Source organism: Panthera tigris, chromosome D2 (genome assembly GCF_018350195.1).
Source record: "Panthera tigris isolate Pti1 chromosome D2, P.tigris_Pti1_mat1.1, whole genome shotgun sequence".
Taxonomy (NCBI): Eukaryota; Metazoa; Chordata; class Mammalia; order Carnivora; family Felidae; genus Panthera; species Panthera tigris.
The window spans coordinates 68,578,933-68,596,948 of record NC_056670.1 but is presented as its reverse complement, the minus strand read 5'-3'; the positions used below and the strand labels follow the sequence as shown (position 1 = coordinate 68,596,948).

Here is an 18,016-nt window from a genome sequence, read left to right as displayed (position 1 = left end):
TAGAAATCAATCCAATATAAAAATGAGTCAGTTAATACCTCTATAATGTTTATACATATTGAAGAAACACTATAATAAAAACAAATTAGGTTAGCACTGGGGGCCTCTCAGGAATTATTTTCTTTTATAATACTCAGGTTTAAGCAAAACTATTATATTCCACTCTGATTCCCACATATCATCATTTGAAAGATTGGAACCCCCTGCCTGGTGGCTCAGCCCTGGTTCTTAAATAAGCATTGCACAACATCAGGGACAAAGGCCCCCTCTTGGCAAAATTGGCTATTCCTGTGCATTCTGTACTTAGCACTGACTTGGTGGTTATGCCCTACATTCTCGTCAAAATGTTCAGCTGCACTTGGTTGGGTGTGCTAGTGTTTTAAAATTAGAATGGCTTTCAAAGGAGTCCACTGCAGCCCTGACTTGAGCCTGGGGAAAGGAGACTTCTCGGCCAGCTGCCGGAGAGAGACTGTAGGATCTCAGAGCCACGGGAAGTCACAAGAGGAAGTAGGCCACCAAAGACAATCACTGAAAGGCGCAAACATCATTGGAACACGTAATTGGCAAAGCGCTATTCTCCGCTCCTCAACGGTATGTTCTTCTGTTTGTTCTTGTTGGCAGCACAATAAATGGGAGTTTGTCATCGACACAGGAGATGATGTTGGGTGGAGGAGATGCCACTGCCTGCCTGGCGATCCCCTACAACACGGCACAAATCCCCAGCATCACGATGAGGTGATAGAGGACGTCTGGGAACCAGATAGGAAAGCAGACACAAACATTTTACATGGAGCAAGGACGGTGGCAACAAAGAGTTAACTCAACAGAAGAGGCAACTCGGGGGCATTAAGTAGGTTTACATAGACCGCTGCACATTTTATACAAAATCAGTTTTGTTTATCTTTTGGGGTTTCCGGAGCTTGGTTTTGTCAGTGCAAGGAGCCCGGCAGATTGACCTGGGTAACGGACCTCTGACAGATGGGACTCTGAACATGGATAACACAGTGACAGCACATTTCACCATAGGGCTTTCACTGTAGAACTTCCTCAAAAATGAGGATCGGGAATTAGAGTCTCAAAAAGTTGGTTTACGTGATTTCCTGTAATCGTGAGAGCAAAGTCTACATCTGTGGGTTTGTTAATAAATAGAACCGTCTTACCCCATCTCCTCACATAGTTGTTCTCCTTCTCATCATTCGGGTGAGATCTTGGGTCTTAGCTGAAACGTTTCTTCTTCTGAGACGCTTCCCTGGCTGCTATCTAAATCACTCCTCTACCCCCACCCCGACGCGTCCCACTAGTGGGAAGGGCAGGGGCTTCGCCCATCTCTCTCTGCAGGAGCGCCACTGCCTGGAGGAGTAATCACGGCTGATCTTTACTGGATGTTTGCCGTATGCTGGGCACTGTTTGGTGCCCGTAGCTGTAACATTTAATCCACACAGCAGCTATGTGTGATAGGAGCAATCGTTAGCCCAAATTCAAAGAGGAAATTGGGGAGGGGAAGGGTGACTTCTTTGCCCACGGTCATTCAGTTAATGAGGGGCAGAGTCATAGCAGGGACTCAGAAATATTTGTGCAAAAAACAGATCGTTGAAAACCACCTTCTCTAAATGCAGGAACCCAAGCAAAGCCCCTGGTGATGTTGTGCTGAGAAGCGCGGTCCAATTCTGCCTCGTCCGATTTAGCCCCAGCCCCACCCTGCCTGCAGAGCTCTGGGGCCGGCTGGAGAGGCATCTACCTCCATCCCCCTCTGTCCCAGTCAGGTGTGTTTTAAACAGCAAGTTTCAAGTCCTGAAGGTTTCGTTGGGGCCAAAGGTGAGCCTCTTTTAAAACACACGTCTACGTTGTAAAGGCATTACCCCATGACGTTTCCCAGAAGTGCCTCTTTTCCTTACCTGAGAAGCTATAGAGACTGGGGAATCCCCTGCCTGTAATGAGTAAAGAGAGAGAATACTGAAGGTTTAAGGAAAGGTCATGGAAGGAGCCTCAGAGCGATGCTTCTTAAGTACAAACCTGACCACATCTCCCCCTGATTAAACCAGCAGACTCCCATTGCCTTTAGGACAAAGTTTATAGTGGGTTTCATAAAAGCTTCTTTGAAAGAAGAAGAAAATCATTTTCTCCTTGGCTTTCTCAGGCAGGAGTTGATGAACTTTCTGGAAGGGACCAGAGAGTAAATATTCCAGCTATGGGCCGTATGGACCCTATTGCAACCACCTGATGCTGCCGTTAGAGCATGAAAGCACCTGGAGACAATACCGATATGAACCCACGTGAATGTGTTCCCATAAAACTTGATAGAAAACTGAAATTTGATTTTTTGTCACGTATACGTGACACGAAACGTCATTCTTTTGATTTGTTTCCAACCCTATAAGAAGGCCATGGCTCGTAGGCCCTAAAACATCAGGCAGCAGCCTGGATTGGGTCCCCGGCCGTAGTTTAGCAACTGTCCTCCAAGGTATGTAGCTACTAGAGGCCCCAGCCTTCCCGCAGGCCCTGCTCACCATTCACGTCATACCACTCTTCAGGTTGTCCTGAAGGATTACTGACGGAGGTCTTCCCCCGGCCCTGGACGGGAGTGAATCCCCTTGCTGTGAACTCCCATGGCACCCTGCCTCATCCAGCCCCATTAACAGTCATCCGCCTTTCCCTTGGCATTTAGCAACTCTCTCCTTGCTAGATGTAAGTCCTTGAAGACAAGGGCCATGTGGGTCTCCTTTAATTCTGAAACCCCGGCGCCCAGCCCTGCCCAGGGTCAGCACTGACTGCTCTATGAAGTTTTGTCGACTTGAGCTAGATGTCCCCGGTACATTTCATTGTGTATTATCACTGTCGACCACATGCTCTGCCCGGAAGCTCAGAATTTCCTGATTCCTTGCGGGCATTGGAATTTAGGCTGCAGATAGAGCGTTTCTGGGTAGTTCACAAACCTCAACTTCTCGGTTTGGCATGAGCTACAGCTTCCCGGCCCCCCAGCTGGGAAGCCTTGAGTTGCAGGTGCAGGTAGTGTCTACAGGCACAACTGGTTTGGCAATTCAGTGAAAATGCTCAAACCGGCTGTGCCTGTGGACGCAGCCCAGAGTGAACTCAACCATTCGGAAAACAGAGAAGCTTACTACGGAGGGAGAGCTCCACTACGAGGACGCCCCCTGTCTGGTCCCGGAGGAGTCGCTTCCGTTTGTCACAAGTCTGGAGACCCAGGAGCAGCAGAGGGGAGGGGCGTGGAGGAGGGGGCACGAGAAACGAACACAGGAGAGAAAAGAGAGAAAGACAAGAGATTAAAAACAGAAGTCACAAACCTGATAGTCAAAATTCCCCAGCCAACAGGTGTTAGTGACCTTATTTGTCTGCTTATGTATTTACTTACAACCCAGAGCCATAGACTCCCTTCTCTAACTTGAGAAGAGGGCAAAGCTTTTCTTTATTAACTCTTCAGGCTGGAAGAAATCCCTCTGGGAGAGGTTGTTGGGTATGGGAGGGATTGGCACTGTTTCTTTTGGCAAGCAAGGCGTTTACCCGCGGTTACTGTCATTGGACACTTGCAAATGTGTTCTGATTCATTTTCTTCTCTTTTCAAGATATAGTAGCAATAATTACCCTTTCCTTAACTGTAAAGCATCTCTCTGCTCCCTCCCTTTTCTTTGTATTCCTACCTGACCATTTTCCAGCCAAGCAAATCAGTAGAAATAGAGATTATAATCTTATTTTGGTTGGTTACTACAGGCTACATGAGCAGGTGTCCTGTTTAGAAACTCTGTGTTCCTCCTGACTGGGGTCTCTTATCCAAATAGACCAGAGCAGGCAACACTCTGTGATTTAGCACTTTTAGGTCTAAGACAGTGGTTCTCAAACCTAAGCATGCCTCAGAATGGTCTGTTAAAGCACAGGTTTCTAGGCCCACCCAGTATTTCTGAATCAGGCGGTCTGAGAGACGTGAGAATTTGCCTCCCTAACAAGCTCCCAGGTGACGCCGAGGCTGCCGAGGACCACACTGTGGACCAACTGATCTAAGGACCGGGTTCACACCTGGCAACAGCGGTAGAGTGTCTCCCAGCTGAACTTGCTATGCGTGTTGATGGATTCTGCAGCAGCTCCTTGGTGGGTGATGCAGAGGGGAAAGCTGACCCCCGGCATGGGCTGCACTGAACGTGGCTGTGAAGCAGGGGCGCCACCACCAGGCCCTTCCTCTCCCAAGGTCAGTTCAGCTGTGATGCGTGTCGGGAATTTCTGCGGTATCTCTCTAGTTCAAGTCCCAGAGATGGACCCTTAGGCTGGCCAGGCAAGAGCTAAAAATACCCACCTTTTGACTTCCATCCAGTGCCTACTGCTACCACCTAGGTTTTGAATTTTCCTTGTGCTTTTAACCGTCTCAAGGTATTTCCATGTCTGTCGTTGTGCTCATTTTCCCTAACACAGCTCTCTGAAGAGGGAAGGGCCACCATGACTTATCACCACTGTTTTTAAAGATGAGAAAGCCAGGCTCCAGAGATTGACATGTGCTAGACCATGTAGCTTGTTGGTGGCAAGGCAGACAGAGCCGGAATGTCTGCCCCCATACCCAGTGCCCTTTCTTCCAGAATGCCCTCAGCACACGTGTACATTGGTCTGGTTACGATTCCCAGCTAAAAATATAACGTCTCAAATTCTGCCCCCACCCCCACCTCTGGTCACATCTCTTTCTGGAGAGAGGTGGCTCACCACTGGGCAGGAGAGCTTCTCACTGTCACAGATGAATGTCTCACAGTGTAACCAAACCTTGGAGAGTTTGGGGATGTTCTGGAACCGGAAAGCGTTGAATTGGAACGTGGCTCTGTGATCTTTCCCATTCTCATGTACAAGGACTGTTTCATCTGTGGGGCAGCTGGAGCAGATGGGACAGGGGGAGAGAAAAAATTACCTCATGAACTCCAGCAAAGTCTTCTGAGGTAAATTCACAGACAACAGCAACACTCCCTTGAGCTTCTATACAGTACGTTATCCTCACAAAGCTCTTTGACTGGCAGCACCTTCCTTACCCTCATAATATGAGGTCAAGTTGAGGAGCTATGGGATGGGTGTGCTGGTCCTCATTCTATAGGGGTGGAGAGGGGTGAGAAGCTGCACACCTGGTAAGTCACCATACCTCTGTCCCCAAGAAGGGAAATCCTTGAGAGATGAAGTCGACTGAAGGACTGGGACATGTACAGACTCCCAGTATATGTACAAGATAAAGACACTGGTGCTGAGAAGAGTATTCCCAAAGTACTGCCGTAGCCACCTAAGCCAAGTCATACCCAACATACTTCTCTGTGTACATTGTGAGGGTTTGCCACTGGGAATTTGAATTTATGTTATATTATTTAAATTCTGCATTATATAGTTACCTTTGTAAGAATTTGGTCATGTTTCTAATATTGGCATAGGAAAAAAAATGACTGGAAGGAGACCATCTAAATATTAACGCTGGCTATAATGGAGTGGTAGAATTATGGACAGGTTTTGCTTTCTTCTTATATCTTTATATATTTTACAAATTCTCTGCAGGAAAATGTAATATTTGGGAAATTCCAAAGTCCCAAAGATAATCATTGCAATAGAAGAAACAATAATGACACAGATGGGCATTTTTCAAATTGCCCAAAAGTCAGTGACTCTCACTTGGGGGCCATTTTGCGCTCTGAAGACATTTAACATTGTGGTTGTCATGATAGGGAGACGGTGGTACACATGTAGTAAATAGAGGCCAGGGACACTGCACATCATTGTATTGTTGTCTTTAGGTGACAACACCAGAGTCTGTCCTCTGTGGAAAATGGTCTATGGGCCCAAAAGCTTAAGACCAGTGGATAAACACCACAGTGGACCCCAAAGTTAATGCCTCTCCCAGAACATCTCTCTGACTCCATTGTCAATCCAACTCAGTGTACATATACCAGAGATCCACCCAGCTACCTCAGAGCCTACGAGATATGCCCTCCTCCATCCATTCCATCCAAACCAGACATCAGGGGGCAAATTAGAGGTAGGACTGAAGGAATGTCAACTCCGTGAGTTAGTGATTGAGATGAGAAGTGACAGTGTGCCTCGTATCTGGACCAGGGGTCAGAAGCCGGGCCATGTTTGTGGTGACCTCTGAGTCATGACAGAGCTGGAGGCATTTTCCGAGTTGTGAAACAAGACCTTGAAGGATCATTTGTTCAATAAACCTGAGATCCTTGTACGAACTCAAGACGTGAGTCCTTAAAATAGCTCTTTGCAGCTGGAGTGACACCATGCCAGTGGAAAACAATGTAAGCAGAGCTTTGTTGGGGGTGGGGAGGAGGCAAGTCCTGGGCAGGCTTAGATGTCTTGGCTCTGCCGCCTCTTGGCATTGGCTGTGGCACCTGCCCCTCTGTGACAGACATCTTGGGAAGACAGGATGCCCAAGGGAAGCTGTGACAACATCACCACAGGAGCCCCCTTCCCCACATAGGATCAAAATTCCCAATAATATATCTCTTCTAATCTCTCCGGGCACTCTTGAAAACTGGGTTTTCCTCGAAAAAGGCCCAGTGGAAACCTAAAGCATCTGGGAGATTATGGGAGTGGACTTTCTCATTCCTCCCCTTGGCACTGTTTTTTTGTGCCAGTATCTCCAACCTCAAGGGGCCATTTCAGCCAAGCAGAATATGGAACTAGATTAGGGCTTCTTCAGTTGGACTCTGCTTACATGCAGGTTCCCAGGGTTTGCCCAGGAACCCTCTGATGGGGTAGGTTAACTATGTGCCTGCATGTGTAACAGGCACCCAGGGTGTGTAATTCCTGTGCACACACAGTCTGAGCACTGCCAGTATAGACTACCACAAGGGCACAAGCCTTCCTTTTTTCCTGCTATTTTACCCATCATTAGCTGGGAGTAGCAGTACCAGAATGATCTGCAGGGAGATGTTTCCATGGTACGCCAGAAACCTTTACCCCCGTGTGGCCATTGCCTGAGAGAGGTTTCAGTGCCTGATCATAATTTCAGGTCCCTGTAGGCCAAGAATTTATTTCACAATCTCCCTGAAATCATTTGATTACACCATTGTCCACAGAACCTAAATGAATCATTCAGTGACAGGTGTGACATCCAAATTAAGCTCCCATCTCTGCAGGAAGATTTCTGGGTTGCGTAGATGTGATTCTGCTGGCCTGTCCTACCTACACTGCTCAGGAAATAATGCTGCGTGAGTTTGAAGCCCAGATCATCCGTTCCCTTAGTGACTCTGGACTTAGGCAAGTTTCTGAAGCCGTCTCTATCGCTGATACTTCTCATCTGTAATATAGAGCTTATTATACTACCTACTATATACTACCTACTATATTATACTCCCCCTACTATATGGGGGGGGGCGCTGATGAGATTAATTATATACTTTTAGAGAGAGGGAGAAAGAGAGAGAGTTGGGGGAGGGAAAAAAGAGAGGGAGAAAGAGAATTTCAAGCAGGCTCCACGCCCAATGCAGAGCCTGACACAGGGCTGGATCTCAGAACCGTGATACCATGACCTGAGCTGAGATCAAGAGTCGCTTCACTGACTGAGCCACCCGGGCGCCACTGATGAAATTTAACTAAATTAATATTTATAGAGCACCTATCTAGAACATGTTTGGTCTGTTGTAAGTGCTGTATAATTTTTAGGTAAGTAAAAATAAATAAAGGTCCAAGGTAAGGTGGCTCCACCTTTGTTGTCTAATTATTTTTGTCCAGGGCCCCAATATTGACTTAGCTCAGATGGGTTCCAGCAACAACATGGACGTGCCTGCCTGCTTGGGTTTGGGGAACGGTCTCTTCTGTATTTACTGTTCTTTGTGTGGCTGTTGCCCACATCTCTAGTCTAGCTCCATCTGTCCTCTGTTTTTCAAAGCTACAATTTTAAGTGTTTCTAGACAATTATCATCTCAAGCTCAACATGACATCCCTGAAGTCAAGGAGAATCCAACACCTTTAGCCAGAAATCTTCTTCCCTAGCAACCAACAGCAAACATTCCTCACATTCACAATCCAGAGGTTTGATGTCCCATAATTCTCAGGCTTTTTGCCCCGTCCTTCTCTCCACCCCATATCCAATTGGTTGCTAAATTTTGATCACTTCTCCCTCCTTTGGATGACCTTTCTATTCACTTGGCTATGCCTCAGTTTGGGCCACGGCCTCTAATATGGTCTTTCTACCTCCCATGTCCTGCTTCTAAACCATCCTGTAGATGACTTCCAGAATCATCTTTCTATTGTACAATTCCCATACTTTTGTCCTCTACTCAAAAATGTTAAGAACTCTTCATTATCTACTGAATTAATAATAAAAATCAACAATATTATTTAAATTGATTGGATACTGACTAGGTATTACATGCTAGATTTTTTTACATGGATTATCTAATTGAGTCCTCACCAGGGTTCTGGTGTCAGACTAATTGGATTTGAACCCACTTCCCCATAGACACACACACACACACACACACACACACACACACACACAGTATGTTATATAACTTATATTGCTTAACACCTCCTGTGACTCAGTTTTCTCACCAGAACAATGGGAATGGTAGGTAAAAACCACTACCTCTTGCAAGGCAAATGAGTTAACACATAATAAAGCTCTCAGAACAGTACCTGGTACCCAGAAAGCACTATATAAAAGTTTGCTAGCATCAATACTCAGTGCGGAAACACAGAAGGTGTCACTAATGTGACCCTAAGAAGCTCCCCCTCTTCCTCCCCAGCTATTCCAAGCCAAAGTAGCCTTGGGTCTACCTGGTGCCCTTCTCGGCACTGTGCTCAAGGGAGTGGTACTCACCCCTTATTGATCAGCTGCCATTGCAAAGGATACATGAAATCAGCCGATGGTGTGGCCCAGCAGCTATTCAAAACCACTTTAAACCTGGAAATGAAATAAAAGGCATCCCTCTGAACCAGAGAGTTGTATGCCTAGCAACATCTTGGCTGATCTTTTTTCTTTTCTTTGTATTTAAAAATATAAACATGGAGGAAATATACTTACCTAATGCTCAACCCCTTGGCTTCTACTCCCGCAAACAGATCTGAACCAATTTCAGATGTCTCCAGGACAAAAGGGGCTTCCTTCTTAGTGGAGAACTTGGCATTCTTTAGAAGGAAATTGACACGGGGCATTACAACCTCTCAGACTGAGCAATTGAGCATGACAGGAACAGATGAATTGGGGCGGAGTGGGGGTGGGAGTTCCCCAAAAGGCACAGGACCATGAGACCACAGGGAGACCTTCCAGGACTAGAGAAGGTGTACCTCCTAGGATGCTGGTGCCATCTTAGAAAGGATGAGGCTATCACATCTCTGGATTTGCTGGTCACAATGAAACAACACATACTGTATGTCTCATCTATGCCGATGAGGAGCAAGATTTGGCTGATGGAAAAAAGGTAGAATCCAAGAATGCTGAAGCACTGAGCTTTACTTAATCACCCACACGAATAGGGATGAAACACATGCAACCCCACTTTGCTCTCGCTCACCTTGACTATCTACCCAAGCAGATTCTAGCGTGGGTCAGAAAGCATATGATCTGATTCCAGTACAATTAACAATAGCGGCGATAACAACAACCTACTGATTACCTACTAAGTGTCAGGCGCTGCTCTCCATATTGGGATAGTCTTTCATAGAGATGTATCTGAGAACAAAGGAAAGATCTCTGTCTCTAACCACCTGACTTTCTAGCAAGGGATGCAGACAATAGACAGCAGGTAAGTAAATTACATAATATGCTAGAATAGAATATAATACCTTATATAGAAAAACTATAACAAATGCAAGCAGGGTGTGGTAAATTGGAGGGGCAGGTTACAATTTTAAATACAGTAGTTGGGGAGGTGTCATTGAAGTTGTGGCATTTGAGCCAAGACTTGAGGGAAACAAAAGAGCCTGTGCTTCCAGGATAAGTGGTGATACAAAAAAAATGCTTCTATAGTGCATGTAGTGCAGGCATGCATCTGGGAAAGAATGTTCCAGCCAGGGCAAAAGCCCTGGGTGACAGTGGATCTGACAGGACAGAAAGGAGACCAATATGCTGGAGCATGTGTGAGCAAGGGGTCGGGGGAAGGTAGGAAGTGCAGATGACAGGCAGTAAAGTGAAAGAGGCTATGGGACTGGATCCAGAACACTGTGGTTTCAACTCTAAGTGCAGTAGGGAGTCATGACCATGATTTGAGCACAGGAGCAGCAGTCTTTGGTCACTGGTGTGTGTGTGTGTGTGTGTGTGTGTGTGTGTGTGTGGTTATCACTTCCTCAGGCAGTTCTGGGTGAGTTAAGAAAAATAGTAGGGTGTCCAACTGACTTACCCAAAGGAGACTGACTTCTCCATTCATTGCCCTGGTTTCATTCAACTTGAGTAGCAACCTTTAACTACTCTCTGAGTTTAGCCTCCAGAGACAAAAGCCTTCTGACAGACGCACAAGGATCCTGGGCTAATTCTAGTGCCCACTACTAACTTACAGGCAAATCAGGCTTTTGGGCCTCAGTTTCCCCATCTGCAAAATGGGAATATCCTGTGCCTTCATCAGCCTTGCAGAAATATTTTTATGATGGTGATTTTATGTAATAGAAGTATAAAGCCTAAGCCAGGATACTAGTTAAAAGATTGACTTTCATGGACTTGGAGGTAAATAGTGGCAGCAAGGATATAGTTAAAATGGACTCTAACCCCCTAAGGGTCAAATTCAGGGCATTTGCTGAGAGGTCTTAGATTCATCTTCCAGGGGCTCCTTCATTTTTAACTGACTTCAGGTCCAGCTAGGGCTCCCTGACTCAGTCACCTAGAAGTCAGTTCTTTTCTTTCAGTCAACCCCCTGCACCACTCAGATGGTTGCAATAATTAAACAATAACATTCTTAATCATAAGTGATTTACCAGCATAATATGCAGGTAAAGTGGCAGATTGACAATGGCCGTTCCCGTTTATTGTTAGTTTCTGGGGTCTGTCATGTTTCAAGAGACTGTTTACAAATGTTGGACCTAACCTGGGGACCACAGTGAAGTCCCCAATGTAGCCACTGGTGCTTCTCCCACCCCATCTCCCAGCGATCATCCCACAGGGTATCAGGGCATTGGAATATGCCTCTACTTGCAGAGGAGCTAGTGTGTTTCTGTTACAAAGTGGAGAAAAGAATCTGCACCATTAATTCCATTTCTGAAACAAAGCACTTTTAATGGTCAGTTTCTCCACTTCTCACCCTACAGCTGAGGCAATTATCAGTGTGATCTCCTCCTACTTTCTTTAGAACATGAGTTAGGGACCTATTTCCAGATAGCTTCATCCTATAATACTCAGACTGTATGTTCTGGCATTCCTGGAAGCACAGAAACACCACATAAATTACCCATTCGCTGAACAGGATGGAAGAACACCTTGAAAAATCATGCCCTCCAGTCCTTTCACTTGGCAGAAAGATTGAGTCACAACTGGCTATTGACACGGTTAGGATGGGTACATCTGGCTTAATGGCAGTTCTCGTGGGCAAGAGCTGAGAGTTGCTGTTGCTTACAAGCTCAGTGTGAGATAGAAATGAAAGAAAACTGTGCAAAGCTAATATCCCAGAACATGTTCCTAGAATCTTTCAGAACTGAGAAGGTCACCTCTGACCCGCTGTGCCCTGTATAGGTTGGAAAAGTCTAGAATATAAGATTTCAATTCCGGGCTCCACTTTTTAATAAGGGCACTGGCCAAGTGGATCGTTCTTAGAGAAGAAGGAGGAAGAGGATGGTAGAGCACCAATGGTGGAGAGATACTGGGGTAGGCAAGCCTAAGAGAGTTGAAGGGCCGTCGGCAACATCACGACTCAGAATTATTTCAGAAGACAGAACCACAAGCAATGGACTATAGTTCAGGATGTCATATCTAAAATGGGGAGGGTCAACTTGCCCTTGTCCCTGAAAGAGGTGGGGAGCCCACCCCTTAGCAATCTTGCAGAAGGGCTTTGGATTTTGGGTGCAAAGTCAAGGTTGATCATCTCTTAAGATTGTTCTGACTTTGGAAGTCTATGAATTTGGCCTCTATGGCTTGCACTTGTTCCATCCCACGCCTTTTTACTGGTCTCTGTCTAACTAGGAAGAAAGGTCAATACTATTGTGATCGAATAAGTCAACCTAACCCCATACTGACATTGACGGCATAAAGGCAACAACACTCTAATGGCAACTGCTGGTGCTAGGAGCTCTCAGAGTTTCCACTTTTAAATGGGGTCCCAGGCCCCAATCATGAAAGTAGCCCCAATTGGCTACTTTCACAGGCACCTACCTTGTGTCAGCACTATGATAAGTGCTTCATAAGAATAATTTTATTTAATCCTCATAATAAACATACGGGGTAAGTGCTATTATTAGTTTTATTTAGCAAAGGCATAGATGAAGGCCTAAAGAGGTTCACTAACTTACCCAAGGTCACACAACTAATAAATGGTAGAACTAGACTTTAAACCAGTGGGTCAATGGCAGACTATTTTCTTAAGCACAGTGGTAGTCTACTTCTGCAAGCTGACTACCTTCCTTTATTTTGAATTGGGGGCCAAAATAACTTCTCACTCACTCAACTATGGCCTGTTGGCAGGAGTGAGTGGGAGGGGGTAGAGAGAGAAGAGAGGAAGCATGTTGAGTAGAACTGGTGGTTTTGGAGCCCAGCATTTAGAGCCCTTGGAATCCTAAGCAATTGGCGGTGCATTGATCCTTTGTGCAATCTAGGGCACAGCTCAGTCTCTGGTAATTTGATGGAAATGTATGCAGGGAGCAGCTGTTGCTTCAGAAACACACAAGAATGCTCTCAAAGCGGAAGAAGGGAGGAGAAGAAAAATACCAGCCGCATGGGTCAGGCATAGGAAACCCGGACTATGGTAGGAATACTAATCAGTACAAAAGTTTCTGTTGCAACATCTGACTCCCTCTTTGCTGAAGTCCGTTTGTCCTATAAAGGTCTTAATGGGCCCCAGGAGATGCCTTAGCTTCACTTCTAGAACAGCTCAAGGAAATGTCCTGTTATGTCTGTCTATCCAGCCCAGAGTATGGTCTGGGTGATGATGAGGATATGACATTTAATTTTTTTTTTCTTAAAAAAGTATAGGTTTCTTCCAGTTCTAAAATTGGATTTTTATGTCTGAAACAGCCTAACATGGTTGATGGTGAGAGATGATTTTTGATAATCCTGGTGCCTTTCTATTGCTAATTTCATAAAATCTTTATAGGATCATATCTATAATTTTATCTGGTTAAAGTAATAATCATGCACATCAGGACAGGGACTCAGTAGGAAAGACAGCCTGTCACCATGATACCCCCTGAGACTGTTGTTGGTGAGTAAGCCTGTTTTTCTCTCTGGACAACCTTCATCAGTTACTCAATGTTGTTGCTACCTTTTCATGCCCCTGCCAGTCCACACTGCATTAACTCTCCTGATGATAGGGCCAGGGGCTAATGGGATTTCTTTTTTCGGGACTTAACCACTAGTGGTTTGTGGTCAGGGGCAGATCTAGGTTCTTTGGGACCTCAAAGCTTATATAATTTAGAGAGTCCTTTCTAATAAAAGGAATCCAAATTTTGCATATGAAACGAGGCCCGGGGCCTTAAAGGAAGCCAGTGCAAGAGAGAGGTCATGAAACTCAAGTTCCATCCCCTTCATAGGAAGTAAGCCTCAGAAAGCAGTGCTAAGAGAGATCCGTATGCTAGACTGGGCACTGCTCTGAAGTACCTGCGGGATTGTGGGCACATCATTTCTTCCTTCTGGGCTTCAGATCTCTATCTGTAAAATGGGCCAAGTGACTCTAGGATCCCTCCTAGAGGATCTCTCACCTTCTGAGTTCGGCTGGATTGGTGGCTTCCAGGCAGGCGGTAAAGCAAGTTCAAAGAGTTCAAGGTCAGTGGAGTTCCAGGTAATAGAGTCATTTCCTTTGTGAAATGAATGGATTGGGCGTGATGGCTTCTAAAGATATCTCCCAGTTCTAATGTTGTATGTAAAAGTTTCTATTTCTGCCTGCATCTTCCTCCAGCCAGCTGGAGTGTCACTCTAAGTATGCTTCCTCATTGGAAGCTACAGGTTTAAAAAACAAAACACCCCTTCTAAACAGGAGGGCAGCTGGGCTAATGGCCACTGCAGATTTAGTTTTATTTTGAGAGACCAAATTATGCCTTGAACTTCAATGCCAACATAGGCAGTGTGCCCAAATTAGACCAAGAGGAAGCCCACTATCTGAAGGGCTTTGGATACCAAAGAACTAGGCAGCAGAGGGCAACCCCATCCTCTCTCCTTAGCCTGTCCTGGGTAGGAAGGTCACTACTCTGTGCCAAATGCTTTAACAAGAGCTGGATACTAATATAAATCTCTGGAGTGGATTGCGGTGGAAACTAATCTTGCCTGAGGGTTAGATGTTGGCTGACTTACTACCTATTGACCTTTGGCCACTCACGGGATTTCTCTTGCCTCAGTTTTCTCAAAATCTGGGAAGGGTAACTTTATAGCTCTATGGCACCTCTCTCAGCTCCTCTATCCAGGCTATGAATCTACCTTTCTGTGGCATCTAGCCTTTGAAGAGATTTAGAACTAGACCAAAGCTTGTCTCTTCATTTCAATTCAAGAATGGGGTTCTGCATAGAGCTTAAGGAAAAGCAAACTTGGAGGAATTATCCTGTCATCTCCTGGAAAGGCCACAGGGCACTAATGAGAACCTGGAGACCACTTACAGTGTAGAAGTTGAGAGACAATTGGCTTTCAAATGTGCCCATGCTCCCATTCTTCACGTGAACAGTGGCCACTCTGAAAAGGGGAGAGAATTTTGCATAAGGACTGAAACATGCCTGATTGACAGGGACTGCAGAACACACACAAGGCAGCCAGCCCTCCACTCTCAGAGTGACTTACCTCTGGTCAAAGGCAGCCTGGTTCACCAAGTAGGTGGAGTGGTAGGTGCAGGAGAAGGAGTAGTTCACGGGCTGGTTCTTTACGATTACTGTGCTGTCATTGGAAACGATGTGGCTGTAGAAGTGATAGATGGGGGGCTTGTACTGGAGAAAGGAAGAAGGCAGTTAGGGTGGCCCTGGACCCCATGATGAGAATGAGGGTTCTGGAAAAAGTGATAGAAGATGGTCAGACCAATAGGAAGACATCAGTGTCTGCCAGTCATTGACATCCGTGCCTACTCTTTTGGATGTGGGTTGACTGATAATGTTTGTAAAGAGTTCTTGAATATGTTCAGCTAAAGTTGTTTAAAATAATCGGGGTTGAATGTTGTACACTTACAAGAAACCCATATAGCCATTGGGCTTCTGACCAAGAAGAACTGGCCAAAGAATCTGTTTCCCAGCATCACCTTTTTATCCATTTCCCCCGTCCAAGTAATCTCGCATGAATGCCTTCACTCATCTCCCACTTCTAGAACGTTATTATCTCGTTCGTTGCTTTTTCCTTCTGCCAATAATAAGTACTATTTCTGTGACTTTTTCCTCTGACTTGTTGAACTCCAAGATCACAGAATATTGAAGCTGGGATAGATCTCGAACATCCATGTGAGAGGTGACCTGCCTAAGACCACACAGATGATTTCTAGCTCATTCTTTCAGGATACTCAAAGACATGATGTTTCTGTTAATCATGCCCATGACTCTCTGAATTACTGAATCCTTGCGGGGCCTTTAGGAAGAGGAGGTGGCCCTGGGTGCTCTTCGCTCTCATTTGCTGAGACCTTATTTATGTACAATCTTGTGCAGTCAAGGCAGTAGGAATGCTAGGGGTCAGCAGTGGCGCAGTCTCCCTTCGTGACTACACCCCAACTGGTTCTGTGGCCCTCAACTAGTGACTTTATTGGGAGATTTCCAATGTCTCCTCTATCATCTAAGGATATTTGGCAAGAGGGGGTCTGTGGTTCCTTTTAACTCTGATTACCTGCTCCGGGTGCTTCATGAGACCCAACTATGAACTGTGTTACACTTTGGTTACTTCTTTAAAATGCGCTTCTAACTCTCTTTCATCACCACTTCAAAGTCTCAGGCAGAGGATGCCTCACCATCCGGCCGGGGAGGATGGTGCCTTGTGAGCACATGCTCAGAACTCAAAGCAGGGTGGACGTAGGAAATGTACACTGTTCTACTCACAGAAGGTTGCCTACGTTGCTCAGGCAACAAATTAGGAGAATAAACTTTATCTTATTTTGGGGGCCTAGTTTTCTTAGCAGCTCTTCATTGTGTGGCCTGGACTTACCTCGGACTGGGTCCCACAATAGGACTTGTTTTTAGGCGACAAATCTGGGATCACAAATTGATAGTAACCTCCTTCATGGACCCCATTGTAACACAGCCCGCCAAGCGCCAGCTGATGCACTTCCCAGCCATAAGGACACTCGGGGATTTTGGTGATGATGGTTTTGGGATAACAAAACACGAGAATGACATCTAGAAAGAGGATACACATGGTTTGAAATCAGATACGGTGATCATATCAATCTACATAAAGAACAGCAGGTTCTAGCCACACCTGAACATGCAAAAGAGTTGGTTAGAAACATTTTCCTCATTATCCTTCATGAGCTGTGATGAACGCTTTCCCAAAACCTCGGGACTCAAAATTAGTCCCCTTTTAAGGTTTGATCTATTTTAAAGAATATATCTGTGAAACCAGACTGAATGGATTAGAAATATATATAAATTTAGAAATATATACAAATTTCCATGGCCATGAAAGTGAGCATGTAACTTAAAATTTTTTAAAATGTCCATTTCATGCATAACATCATGAAACACTATTTTATAGCACAGGACAGAAGTTCAATAGTCAAATAGAAAGCAGAAAAACAGTGGTGATTTTATATCTATCCATCTATCTATCTATCTATCTATCTACCTATCTACTCATCCATCCATCTATCCATTCATCCATCTATCCATCCATCTAGGATTCTCTAATTTTAAAAAAGTCTATGTTTATCCAATACATTTTCACTTCCTATGGGAAAAATCTCGTTGGCACTGGAGTGCTTAACAGCTTCTACTTGACCATGATATTGAATTTTGATAACAAGATAAACACAGAGCTCTGAACTTTGCAAAGAAAAACTTCAGGAAACTTTCCAGAAAGATGGACGAGCACCAGGGCATACCTGCTTTATTCGGAGTGCAAGATCTTGCAGAGGCTTCTGCAAAGACAGCCAACAGGACAAAGGCCCTCATCACCATTGCTTCTCAGAACACACTCTCTGCCAGGCGGCCAAACCAAGCTGGCCAGATGTTCACAGTCCTGCCAGAGCCCGAGACTCGATCACTCTAGGTCAGAAACATGAGCGAGAAGTTAAAATCAAGGGTGAAAATAAAGCAGCACGCACCGTTGGGGGAAATTTCCAAGAGAGATCAATAATTCCGTCCCTCTTTCTTAATGGTTCCTTGTCTGTGCTGAGAGGCAGAAAGTGGGGCTCATACCACCGGGGACGTCAATGACACATGCGGTTGCTTATGTTTCTGACTGTTTCATTCTCTCTGGACCGTAGAGGCTGTCTCCCAGATGCTCCCCAAATCTCCGGCTTCAGTCCTAGCTCGACTTTATATCAGCTGAGGGTGTAAAAGAAACCGGCTCCAGATAAATCACAATGAACACGCATTATCCACTGTGGAGGGAAATAAAAGGGAACCTTGCACAATAATCCGATAGGAAGCTCAGTTACAGCTGCTTGAATCTAATTTACTTTACTTCACAGAGTTGTGAAAACTTTTTTTTTTTTAAACTGCTTCAACCAGGATTGGAATAAAAAGTTGAATTTTTCCCCCCATACAAAAAATAACTGTGATTGGAGGCAAACTGATTTCTGTACAGTTCGAGGTGACAATTTTCTTTCTTTACATCTTGCTTTCTTACATTCTTGTTTTTATATGTAGGCTGTCTCAACGTTAAAGAGGACCCAAGTTCAACTGTGTTAGACCTGCTACTCAAACAAAAATACGTTGTTTGTGTTACCACAAACATGTTAATGGTTTTTTTCCCCCCTCTAATATTTTTTTAATATTTACTTAT

The 18,016-nt window shown here is 45.0% G+C and overlaps 1 protein-coding gene across 1 annotated transcript; it reads right to left on the bottom strand.

Annotated features, from left to right (window-relative positions):
- Positions 1-699: 699 nt before the first annotated feature.
- TECTB (tectorin beta) lies at positions 700-17,187 on the bottom strand. The gene is made up of 10 exons (XM_007087177.3): positions 17,112-17,187; positions 16,217-16,407; positions 14,882-15,024; positions 14,704-14,776; positions 9,005-9,108; positions 8,801-8,884; positions 4,702-4,864; positions 3,120-3,192; positions 1,896-1,928; positions 700-749 (listed from the first exon to the last, which is right to left on the bottom strand). Exons 1-10 carry the CDS (start codon positions 17,185-17,187, stop codon positions 700-702), a joined length of 990 nt encoding a protein of 329 aa, XP_007087239.1.
- Positions 17,188-18,016: the final 829 nt, after the last annotated feature.

What these genes read in the sequence shown, in the direction of transcription:
- TECTB (XM_007087177.3), bottom strand. Translation starts at nt 17,187, where the DNA reads ATGGTGATGAGGGCCTTTGTCCTGTTGGCTGTCTTTGCAGAAGCCTCT. An exon ending in TTGCACTCCGAATAAAGCAG is followed by an intron (nt 16,408 to 17,111) that starts GTATGCCCTGGT and finishes TCCTCTTTCTAG; the next exon opens with ATGTCATTCTCGTGTTTTGT. An exon ending in AGAAGCTCTCCTGCCCAGTG is followed by an intron (nt 3,193 to 4,701) that starts GTGAGCCACCTC and finishes CTGGGTCTCCAG; the next exon opens with ACTTGTGACAAACGGAAGCG.